Genomic DNA, 13,003 nt, shown 5'->3' on the forward strand with positions numbered 1-13,003 from the left:
TCGAGTTCAACTGAAAACCAGAAACCATCTACTAAATTAGAGACTGTACTTTTCTACTGTGAATAAAATATATGTTATTTGTTCACTCATATCTACTCTATTTTCCAGATCTATTTCATTCTCTATCTTTTTCAGAATTTTTTGTGTATCAGAACTTTAGGCAAAATTATTTTGAGTACTATTATACTTAACTTTGTTTAAGGTAAACTAAAAGTTATTACGAGATATTAACACTTTATTTGATTTACATTAATTATTCAAAGTTTATTTTTCCGCTAGTAAAGAGGGCATCATGATGTTATTTACCCTCTGTACTCGTACATTGTTTCTGGTAAAAGAGCGAACACTATAACGTTATACACACACAAGTTCTTTGGACAAAAGAAGGGACACCGTGATTTTATGTATATTTCATTTTTAGGATTTCTGAAAGATAGAGGACAAACTGTATATATTGACTTCGTACTAATGTATCTTACCTTAGTAGAGTACAATGATTAACAATCTGTATTTGAGAAACAGTGACATCGAGATTTTGATGTAGTACAGAAACTTAGTAAAGTTCCAGTTCCATTCCTATCTAAATAATAACAACAACAAAAACGTAAGAAATCAAATATATATATTTTTAATGATATCTCAAATCGAAATAATAAAATATTTTACTTGACACCTTACTGTTATAAGTGTAATTTCTTAAAACACTATTTTTTGTTTCTGTAATAATAAAATATATAACACTAGAATCTTTTACATGCCGGATAACTGAGACTGATTTGTAATGCCAAGGACTTGTATGTGAGAATGGAATATTCATGAACTATTTTAGACATTGTGTTTTCATAAATGTAGCCGTTTCTTTCATTAATAAAGTATGCCAAGTAAATTAGAACTTATTATTGCATGGTCATATGCGATATATAATTTTATGAATCCTAACTTGCAAGGCATGTGTTTGGATTATATGATTAGCTAAAAATTTGTATTTTATGCAAACTTGTCACAAAGACATTCAATGAAACATATCTCTCCAAATTACATGAAAAAGTTTGCTTCATTCAGTTGGTGATTAAAAGTATATGTTAGCCAAAAACTTCCAGGAATTTCTTTCAGTGAAGTAGAGCAACAAAATATATATCACAACCAATTAAAAGTAGAAACAATAAGAAAGGGACGAACAAGGTATGTCTGAATCAAGTGGTAACATGAACTATGATTCAACAAAAAATACATCTACTGGAGTCACATTGCATGTCAAAACGATGTCAGGAGTTTATCGCTACCAGCTAGTGGCACAAAGTAAGGTACGTTTCAAATAAGTGGGCAAAATGTATATCTCAACAAAATTACAATGGAGAGTATGTTTCGAATAAAAGGAAAAAAATCTCAATAATGTTGCAGTAACAAGTATATTTTAAACAAATGGGTAAACTGCGTATCTTAAAATAGTTGCACTAGAGAGTACGTTTTAAACAAAAGGGAAAAATTATAGTTTAATGAAGTTCTAGTAGAGTATGTTTCAATGTGGTGGCATAAAGTGTCTTAATCGAATGATAACATAAAATTTGTCTCAATCAAGAGCTGGAAGAAAATACTGGTGAATGAAATGATGATACAAACTATAAATCAAGCAAGTTACCCTAAAATGTGTTTCTGGAAGGTAAGTCTTAAATAGGTGTCGACAAAACTTTGCGGTATCAAAATATTTGCTTAAGAACACTCGGATATTTAGACCAATTTATAAACATTGTGGATATAAATTATACTATAATTAATCTGAGGTGTGTTTTGTCAAAACAACAAGCCAAAAATAATTTTAAAACAATTTGCTTACATCACTTGTAGATTACTAACTATTAAATTATTCCAAAAAATATGAGTTTGGATAAACTTAAGGATGCTTTATTCTTAAGTTTATAGTGCTTATTGAACATTAAACCAGAAGCGAATTTGAAAAATATTTTGTGAGATTACATTCTATCGGAGATTTTACCCAAATATATAAGTCACATCTAGTTGATCTAGTTGTATGTGTCTGTTAAAAGATTTTCCATTATTTTTATACTTTTGCTTGCAGTTTGTGGTAGAAAATATATCTGTAGAAGGTTTCTTTTTCATTTTGAAACAAACAAGCAAACGAAGTTTTGTAGTGGATAACTGAGCACCTATAATGATATTGTTTGTATGTATTTAAACAATTTCTTTACATCACTCACGAAATGTAGTTTTAGTTCGTTTTAAAAGAACAAACATATATGACAATATATTTCAGTTATTTGTAGAGTTCAGTACAGATCCATCATTCTGCAGCAAAACAGGCCAGTGCAAGATATATCTTCATCACCAGTTCTACTGTTTTGACTCTGTCTAGACTGCTCACTGATTGGATGAGGCTGATAACTTACTGGTGAGGGACTCTGTGACCGTCCACTATCATTAAACGCTACGGCACGTGCTGGTGCAGACCGACTTCTGTGGTATGACCCTACATGAAAGGTGTTGCAATTATTTTAGCTGGATTTTTAATGTTTTTTTATAAAAAAACATTTCACCTGTTTATTACTATTTAAAAATTATTTTCATCAAAGACAAGCTGAATGTTCGTCATATAACTGGGAAATAATGATTATGATAAATTTTATTTAAATAAATATTTTATAAAAATGACATTGCTATTTTTAGTATCAGATTAAAACATTTTTTAATGTATACATGATCATCACCTTAGTGTATTAGTTGAATAACATTTTACGTTATGCCAAAAATTTCTTGAGATATCTTTATAAATTGAAACATGAGAAGAAAACGTATTCTCAAAGACATATTTCTATTTGGTCAACAATATGACCCTGTTAATTATTAACTGTGATGGTAAAGGCAGTGAATCTTATTGTGAAGTTTTGGGTCTTGTCTTTGAACTGTCTTCCTTTTTTTTGCTTTATTATCCTGCTGAGCTGAAGAATCTCATTTTAATTTAGACATTCTCAAAATTTAAATGTGCTGCGGGTAAACCATGCCGGTTATTATGGAGTTGTTTGTAGCCGAGGGTTCCAATTAGACACAATTTGATAATGTTGCGTCAATGGGTCTCCTTGACAACGAAACAAACCTAATGGGGAATTTCAATCAGTGATTATAAGTTTTGTGCGCCAGCAACAGCAAGCGTGTATACCTGATTCGATTTTTATTACTTATCACGATCTTTATGAACCTACCTTCAAATGTAAATATATGTCCAAAGTAGCCATCATCCGTTTCTTATATACATGGCTGGAAGAACTTTAAAAATACAAACTTGCTTGTTGAGGCAGAAAGCGCTGTTGTTTTGTTAAATTTGCGTGCCAATCGGTACCGCAACAGCCAAGATATTGGCGTGAAAGACGGATGGCTTATCGTCTTTCTACAGTAGACTCACGAGTATGAGCCATAAGCTTTCAGCACTCAAACAAGAATAGAAAATTCCTTCCTTGTTTCTTTATTAATACTAGGTTTAAAAGACAAAATACAGTATTGTAATTTTATTACACAAAGTTTCAGAAGTATAGTCTTGTGCAACCTATCACTCTGCATCACCATTTATTACAATAATGATATTGTGTATCTTTATAATGTAAATATTCAGAGTCCTTACTTTCTGATTCAAAGAAGTTTAAAAAGAAGCCCCAGAAATAAATGTAAGTTTTTATCACATACACAATATAATCAGTCATTCCATCCTTCCATTATTGTTAGCCATGTGGTGGCTCAGCGACAAGACTGAGGACTTACAACACCAACATTCTGGGCTGGATTCTTATAGTGTACACAACACATTTAGCCCATTGTACTGATTGGCACTTGAAGACAAATAGTCATAATGGTCGTAAAATAAAAAGTAATTGGGTATGTATTACGCTTTCTGTTTATGGTGTCATATTTGTATTGTATTTTTTCTTATAGCAAAGCCACATTGGGCTATCTGCTGAGCCCACTGAGGAGAAATTGAACCCCTGATTTTAGCGTTGTAAATCCGTAGACTCACCGCTATACCAGCGGGGGCTTATGGGGTCATGAATAGTTACAATATTACATGTTTGAATACAATAGAGAGACGAATACCGTTATACAAAACATTATCACACTGTTTAAATACATTAAACATTTAAGCATTGAAAGTACTAATAATTACTACACTGTTTGTTGTAACGTAGAACAGTTGGATATTGACAAATCGAATAATTAGAGCACTGTTAGTTTAATGCAGCAACTGATAGACAATTATTGACGTTATATGTAAACTACAGTTTTCTTCAGTTTCAAGATCAAGTCTTTAATCTGAAAAAAAGTTTCTATATAAACAGATTTAAATGATATTATTTCTAATTTGAAAACTGATGGTAAACTAAACTTTACTGAACAGCCATACCAAAAACATTCTTCACATGGTTCATTTTTATTCTTCCATGATGAACTCCTCCCCGTTTACTCTCAAATTCTGGACTACAAGATGTATCTTCGCTTTCACGAACCATACTCTCGTAACCACTACTTGTTCCTGAGTAGTGGTGTTCTTTACTAATGAGTTTCGTTTCTGTGTTCTCACTGACTTGACAAGCAACATCACTACGACCACTATAGTTACTTAAACAATGTGCTTCTCTAGCTTTGGTGACTTTAGAATACGGGGAAGGAAATGATGGATTCCACGAAACTGTGGATTTGTCTGAGTTCTGCAGACTTAAATTTCTTTGGCTAGAAAAAATCTTCGAAATATCACAGTTTGTCGAGGAGACGCTACGTCGTATACAACTCTCATTTACTAAACCACTAGTATAGCCTGGGATCTTACCGTGGATCTCTTCCTTTTGTGGAGTTTTCTTGTTCCCTGAAAGCTCTTTCACAAACATTTGGTGCAATTTCTTGGGAAGTTTATGTGACGAAGAACTATTAATATCTGCTAAACTGTCGTTGTTCAAGTGGAAGGTTCTGATTTTATGCACTCGGTTATTCACTAAATCTGTATCAAAATTAGTGTTCTGTTCTCGATCAAAGAGTGACCTGGAATCATTTACTGACAAGTCATCAGAAACAGACTTGTCTTTAGTGAGAACATTAAGCAGTGGGGAAGGTTTATTAATAAAAGGTTGCTGAACAGAATAAGAGCTGCTAAACGTGTCGAGGCTGGACAAATCTCCACCACAGTTTTACTCTTGTGAAGAATAAATCTTATTCCTATAATAACAGTCAGCTAGTCCCGTATCCAAACTTTCACTTCTTCTAGGAAAATTAGCCAATAAATCTTGACGATAGTCTCTGTCTTTATCAGTCGTATTGAGACGTGTTGTAGAATTTTCACCTGAATAACTCAATGTTTCAAGTAGTTGCTGTTTATCAAATCCATTTAAGTTCTCCACATCCTGTTCACTGTTTAAGTCGAAAAACTGATTGTTATGTCTTGTTTCACACATTTGTTCATGACTAGTTGTTAAAATCTCTTCCTTTAGCTGTTCGTTGTTTTTTTTTCCCTTTGGTGAATTTACAAAGGAAGAGATAAAACGTGGGAATGAATGCATGCGATGAAGTTCTTCATAGAATGTTTCTAGCTGTAATCGATTCATTGGATTAGCAGACATCGTAGCTTCCACTGGTTCACTTTTTACACTTAATGCATCTTCACTGATTAGATCTTCATCGCTTGATGTGCAGTTATGGTTGAAAGTATGTGATATTAATGGTCGAGATAACCAACTAGGCATTGTAGACCATTTTTCCTTGGTATTTTTTAAAGGTTCTAAATCTAGACCAGCAATTTTCTTCCTTATTTGCTGTGATTGTTCTCGTAACTCAGTTAGCCGTTTTAACTTAAAAGGTAGGGCATTACTGCGAACAGAGAAACAGCATCCTCCTTCTTTCCTTTGTCTCAGACCATCACTGTAAAATGCTTGACCACAACCTGGCTCTAATAAGGGCACATATGAATTATCATAATCACTTTTATATTCATCTGGAAGGCTTAGACTTTCTAATTTCTCACTAATTTCTATAATTTCTTGCTCTTCATTTTGAAAGTGTATATTGTCCTCACTGTAAATACGCAACGGATAAAATCTTCCAATAAACTGTAGTTGGTCAACTTCAGGAAGTGGATTTTCAGAAAATGAAGAACGAGTGTCTTTGCAGGCATCTAATATATCTTCTTCTGATACCTGAACAGATGAGTCCTGCATCTCTGTTTCTTCTTCCAGGTCATTCAGATTAGATGTTTCAAGAGAATCATACGAGACTGAGTGGAGAGACTGAAATACTTGTATCAATTCATTGCTTTCATCATTTTCATCGTCACTCAAACTAATATCTGAAACTTCAGATCTATTGAATTCACTGATTCTGTTTCCACTGTCAGTAATGGCAGTGTTGCTACATTCCTCCTTACGTGAACATGTGCTAGTAAGATCTTTGGAGTTTATTTGTGTATTGAAAATATCGTAAAGACCATCCATACCATATTTTGCTTGACTGCTCATAAATAAGCCATTGTTTTCTTTAATACAGTCTTTATCCATGAGTACATTTCTTGAATAATTCTCACTTTTCAGGTATGTTTTATTATTAGATTCGCACTCTAACTGTGCTTGATCTTTGTCGACATTTGATATAGTTGGTTTTATAGAGTGAAACTGCTTCTTTGTATCTGTCACAAGTGAGCGTTTGCTATTTGCATCAGACGACCGAGAATAAAGCAGAACTCTGTCTTCCGAAGCACTTGTCTCAGGAAGGTCAATCCATACCTCTGGCTGTGCCTCTCCTGGGTCAAGATGTAGAGAAGATGAATGTTTTCTAACCCAACGTCTTATCATGCTCCTCTTGATTTCATCACATGGTTCACACATTGCGGGCCCATCAACCCACTGCTCTTTCTGAAGATGTTGAAGTGTTTTGGGGTCAAATTTTGGTTTTGTGAATCTTGGTCCATCAATCCATAACTCATCACTTGGGATATTTTGCTCTCTTTTACTCATCGGTATTTTTGTCAAAGTTGAAGGACAGCTAGGACCAGGGTGATTTTGTTTGGTCGTCTCGTGATGTTGTTTGATGCTAACTTTGTGTGGACTTTGATTAAAGCTAACTTCAAGATACTGTGTATTTGTCGATTGGCTATTGGACAAAGAACCCACAGAATCTTTGACTTGATTTTGGTTTGGTACTTGTTGAATCAGAATAGCACTATTCGGAAACTTCTTTTGATTTCGAACTTTAAGACCGGAAGAGGAAGAAGATGATAATTTGGAAAGAGGCCCCTTTCGTCCTGAAACCCCTAGTTTTTTAGTATCAACTGTAAAAAGCTGTGGGTCTGCTTCATTTGATGTTGTCTGGGATTTTGATGGTTTGGAAAAGTACTTCTGGACTCTCTGAGACTTTTCTTTGTTTAGTGAACACCTCTCCCTTGAGATGTCTGTGTTTCCCACAAAGATGGCCGTTATACAAGATTGTTCACTGCCTGAAGTATAATCCGAGTCACTGACTCTGGACGCTGTTTCATCTTCACTAACTGCATCAGATTTGACACAAGGCTGACACACGTCCTTACTCTCCAATTTCCCAGATGTTTGGTAAAAAAATTGCTGGACAAGAATAAATTATAGAGATTTTATTAATAGCGTTATCGTCAAACGAACAGTAGTCTTACTATAGACATCACTGTCAAATATACTGAGCTTCTAAACAAACTGAACAAAAATTGACTCTTAGTTTCAAGAGACATTGATATTTTTCCAAAGTTTAACATACAATATCTAATACATTATATTTTTTATAATAGTATTTCAGTGCCAAGGATGATACTGCAAATTAGAAAAACATAAACTGTGGGATATAGAGAAGATAAAATATTTTTAAAAATTACTATATGAACTGAGGTAGCATAAGGTTTAATTACATGTATATGATTAAAAACGTAATGAAACTTTAGGAGTTCAAACTACGCTTATTATGTACAATCCTCGAGATGAGTTAGTCATGTAACTATTTAAATAATTGCACTTTTTATTCCAAATTTATTCTCCATAAAATGGGTTTCGTTCTGAAACCAGATCGTCATGATTCTCTCCAGTGCCTTAAATTCACTAGTTTTATGTTTATATAAGAAACCCATAACTAAATTTTACTGAATGCCTGTAGCGATAACTTTACAAAATAGCACTTGTATATCGAATTAGAGTTTCTAAAAAATTGCACATTATTGACTTGAGAAGCCTCAATGTGACTGAAATTATGTAAAAATGCATACTCCCTTCTGTCACTGAATAATTATTTCATATTGAAGGGCAATCAGTACTTTACCTCATGGTGCCTTACTTAAAACCTTCTGCACACATTTATAAAACAAGTGCAGCTTTTTAGTTGAGTAAAATATACAAATTCAGGTTTGAAAGGCTAATTTTATATTTGAAGATGTTGTCCCAGTACTTTGGTAATATAGTGTCCTGTCTTTATTTCGGTATAACATTTTCATAGTGGAAACGAAAATACTTAACTTTAACTAGATTTTCATGAGCAGATTCTAAAGTCAAGACATTTGCTGTCAATGTTTCGAAAATGCTTTACTCATAAATTTATTGTTTGAAAATAATTATGTTAGTTTTCTTTTATTAAAAATTAAATAAAAATACCCTTAAGATATATAGCTGATATTAAATATATACATATATATTAATCACATAAAAATCAGTTAATTGTAACTCACTTTCAACTTTTTTTGCCTAAGACGGTGCAATCTAGAAGCAAGTTGGACAATAAAAAGTGTTTCGGCAGAACGTTCTAAAGATGGCGAAATATGCACCATCATGACTGCTCGGCAATTTAGGGTTCCCAGGGCCATGGTGACAAGTTTTGTGAGGTTTTCGTTTCTACAATACATAAATACAAGACGTGAATTGTGAAAAATAATCAGACTAGCACTTAAGGCTATTTGAAGTACAAACTTCATTATATTTTTGAATGCTTTTTATCAAGTGAAGAAGAAATGTTGTAGTTCAACTGAATTTCAATATATAACTTAAGGTGTTGATCTAATTGTGCTTTTTAAACATTTGAAATGACTTTAAAATCGTGTTTTGGTAGAAAACAGAAACATGTTTGAAAGACTTATTACCAAGTGTATGTGATTTATTATTTTATTTGGAGCATAGTTTTGTGTTCTTAATGGAAATAATACAAAAACCTTGTGTTTTGAATGCATATAAAAGTATTTTAGGCAACAAAAGTTTCATTTTGATCAGCTGAGGACTATATCTTTGAGAAACATCGACTCCCAGCTCCTAGAAAAGATCAATGATAGAGGTCACACACGTAGGGCTCCAAAATGCAGGATGAATTTTTGCTACAAAGGGTAATGAATTATTAACTGCTTCATCCACAACCCGACCGTGGTAATTATCACGCCATGCATTTTCGTTTAAAAACTCACCTCTTCTAAGATGTAAGGAAATTCTGAGTAATGAATTTAGATGAATAACTGAATAACCACTAATTCTCTTTTGGAATGAAAGTGTACACAGTTGGGTATACCTAAAACTTATATTAATACAGGGAAACAAAAATATCTTATTCTTGAATGCCATTTAAAATAAACAAAATCGTAAATTTCTTTCTATTTTTAACAGCTATTAAGAACATTTCAATTGAACATTACTTGCAGTTGTTGTGATATATTAAGCCTAAAATGTTTAACGTTTGCTTGAAGAAACACAGCTTTAAAATACTGAAGATGGTTATGTTATTATTTGATTATTATAGATTTAAAGCGAAAATATATTTGGCAAAACCTTATTAACGTATTGATTTTCAAAGTGCAGTACTTATTGTTAAACAATTTTTCGATATCGCTGATTAATTTCTTAATATACGTAAAACAGAAGTGTTATTTGTGTGTCCACTTTTCAGAGCTACACACTTACACAGATTTCATCCAAATCAGACATGCTCTAATCTGACTTCATATATTATAGTTCCCTGGGCTTCTCACATTATTCTACCTACATCACCTTGAAGAGTGACACAGGACATTTCTCATTTAGGTTGCTCCCTGTTGGTCCTGTCAACTTAGTAGTTAAGTGGCTGAATATGTCACTGTGTTTGTGACCACATTCATTTGGGTCAGCCACTAGTAACTCATTACCACATAAATACAATACAAAAACATCCCGTGGAGGCTTCTTCGTGCAGGGATATAGTAAGAGCCAAAATACACCAGATACTAACAGGTAGAAACATTGGCCTTTCAGAAAATGATTTTTCATAAAATGTGAGGCTCACAAAAATTCAATGAAAGTAGTGATCCATGTTGGTCCTTTTTGGTTAAACACTTTAGATTTAGATTATGGATCTGGTAGATTTATCTGGATTATGATAACTTGTCCAAAATTGGTTTCATTACTTAAGATGGTTTGAATAAACTCTAATATTCGTGATTCTTCGGCAATTAAGAAAGGTAGATTGGAAATGAAGTCAGAAGTAAATACATTCCCACTGTGGGAAGGGTTGAAGTTTCAATGGAACGTGTGAAAAATGAAATCAATAGTTTAACAGTTTTCTAGATTTTGGGTTATATTACTGATGATTCATGCCTATATTTGTCCAACATTGCTGTACCATTATTTGCTCTTACTATATCTGACAAAATATAACATTTAAAGTGAAATTAGGAATTGGACCTGAGTTTCTGTCATTAAAAGCTGTTTTATTCGAATCTTTAGTTTTACTGTATCCCAGAATAAATTGCCTATTCCTGTTGAATATTAATGCTGGAAATAATGGAAGTGGAGTGGCATTATTGTAGATACAGCATGGAGTGGGTTGTTTAATTGCATATGGTAGTCACATAATGAAAGCTCCTGTTGGAGCCTGATGGCAAATAATACACAAGAAAGAAAGAACTGTGTGTTGTTCTATTTGTCAAAAATTACCATGAATAGTTATAAATTGTAGGAAAATGCAAAAGAGAAGATAGCGCGTTATCCTAATCAGGACAGAATATAAATTAGGCTACGATAAATCTTATTTGAAACGTACTTGCTTTGGTAGGCTTCGCCTGCATTTTTCTTTGATATTGAATGTAGTGAGTAGATCAATTCATAGATGGTACTGCGGTGTCAAGGTGAATGGAAATTGGTGTTCGTAGCAAATTATATCAAACAGTAACTGCAATTTATTATCAACATTGTATTTAGTTTGTTTTGGTATGAGTATACATTGATAATATGATCTGCTGGAATTAATAAGATTATTGGAATTACTGGAAGTATAGCAGCTATTAAGCGATAGATGACACAAGTAATAACTGGTTTCTCCTGAGACAGTTTGTCAAATGTGTATCTGGATATGGTTTGGTTCGTTTTGGTTTCGCGCAAAGCTATACGAAAACTATCTGCGCTATTCGTCCCTAATTTAGCAGTGTAAGACTAGAGGAAAGGCAGCTAGTCACCACCACGCATCGCCAACTGTTGGGCTACTCTTTTACCAACGAATAGTGGGATTGACTGTTTTCTGGTTTCTCCTGAGGCAGTTTGTCAAATGTATATGTGGATATGGTTTGGTTTCGCAGAAAGCTATACGAGGACTATCTGCGCTATCCGTCCCTAATTTAGCAGTGTAAGACTACAGGAAAGGCAGCTAGTCATCACCACTCACCGCCAACTGGATTAACGAGATTTCCACTGTCCCTATCTACTATCTAGCGAAACCACAGCCAAGGGAACGGGCTTGGAGAATAGTGGGATTGGCCGTCACATTATAGCGCCCTCACGGCTGAAAGGGCGAGCATGTTTGATGTGATGGGATTCGAACCCGAAACCTTCAGATTACAAGTCGAGTGCCTTATACGATTATATGAGTATGGTGATTCACAAATATACAGACGTTAGGCGTCATATAAATTCAATAAACAATACTGTCTAAATGCTAAGAGTGCAGTATATGAGGTGAAACTATAAATACTGGTCTGTAAAGCATTAGTGGAAGATATGTGAAACTGATGAAGGTGGAAAAATATTTTCAGTTTGAACACTGAAATATTAGCGGAGTATTTTATTGAAGAGATAAGAGTAATGAGTTAGTTTACACTATATCTGAAGGAAATAATGTTTCACCTGGTACTTGGGGTGATGGCGGAGGACATGTTCAGTTGGATCAAATTGAAATATTCATGAAGGCGTGAAGTCATATGTTGACGCGAAATGAACAGAACGTAGTTTATACGTCATGCCAAACATAAGTTTGGTAAACCCAATCATATTATCAACTTCTAACAGAGAAAGCAAACCTACACTGAGAAAACTGAAAATCAACTTGGTAAAGAATATAAATACACAAATATACTTTTCTTACGTGTAAGGGTTACAAGGTGTTGTTTCATCAGTATTTCATTTGATTTTGGTGTACTGTATCTAGGTTGAAATATTTCTTAATAATACGGTTTTTCTTTGAGATTTTCTTAACTTTTATATTTGGAAGAGGGTGAAGTGCACACAATAAGACCTCTTTTGGCACTATTTTATAGTCGTTCTGAATTGTGGTTAGCTTGAATCAAAACTAGAAGTCGCAAAGAGATTATATGTTTGTGCTAATATAATCTCATGATCAGAAGCTTTAAAATATTATTTATATGTTGTTGATTACAATTCATTGTCTGTGTATGCAACTACTTTAGTTTATTTTTTTTAACTTTTAATTAGTAAAGATCAGGCATGTGCAACGTACGGCTCGAGACCTGCACGCGAAGTGATTTTATCCGGCCCTCGATGAGTTCTTAAAATTTGTTTTGTTCATTTGTTTTTATTGTATTATTATTTACTTTACCTAACTTAACTAACTTAGAGAGTTTTCTATTTTTACATTTTGGTTACTTTTATAGTAATAAATAAATAAAACACATGGAAATCAAGAAATAAAGTATTTACTTCTGGGACTTCTTTGCTTACTGATTACTGTCTATGATTCTTAACGTTACTTTTTTATACTAATGATA

General features: G+C 33.4%; 2 protein-coding genes across 2 annotated transcripts in view; both read right to left on the reverse strand.

Annotated features, from left to right (window-relative positions):
* Positions 1-1,800: 1,800 nt before the first annotated feature.
* Positions 1,801-5,180, reverse strand: LOC143229594 (uncharacterized). The gene is made up of 2 exons (XM_076462154.1): positions 4,406-5,180; positions 1,801-2,485 (listed from the first exon to the last, which is right to left on the reverse strand). The coding sequence occupies exons 1-2, from the start codon at positions 4,884-4,886 to the stop codon at positions 2,286-2,288; spliced, it is 681 nt and encodes a 226-aa protein (XP_076318269.1). The 5' UTR covers positions 4,887-5,180; the 3' UTR covers positions 1,801-2,285.
* Positions 5,180-13,003, reverse strand: part of LOC143229593 (uncharacterized) — a 95,062-nt gene continuing 87,238 nt past the window's right edge. Inside the window, exons 9-10 of the mRNA XM_076462153.1 lie at positions 8,723-8,885; positions 5,180-7,601 (exon numbers count right to left, since the gene is read on the reverse strand). Of these exons, the coding sequence (XP_076318268.1) occupies positions 5,184-7,601; positions 8,723-8,885 (2,581 nt within the window). The 3' untranslated portion in view covers positions 5,180-5,183. The remainder of the gene's footprint in view (positions 7,602-8,722; positions 8,886-13,003) is intronic.

This window comes from Tachypleus tridentatus, chromosome 10, assembly GCF_004210375.1.
Source record: "Tachypleus tridentatus isolate NWPU-2018 chromosome 10, ASM421037v1, whole genome shotgun sequence".
Taxonomy (NCBI): Eukaryota; Metazoa; Arthropoda; class Merostomata; order Xiphosura; family Limulidae; genus Tachypleus; species Tachypleus tridentatus.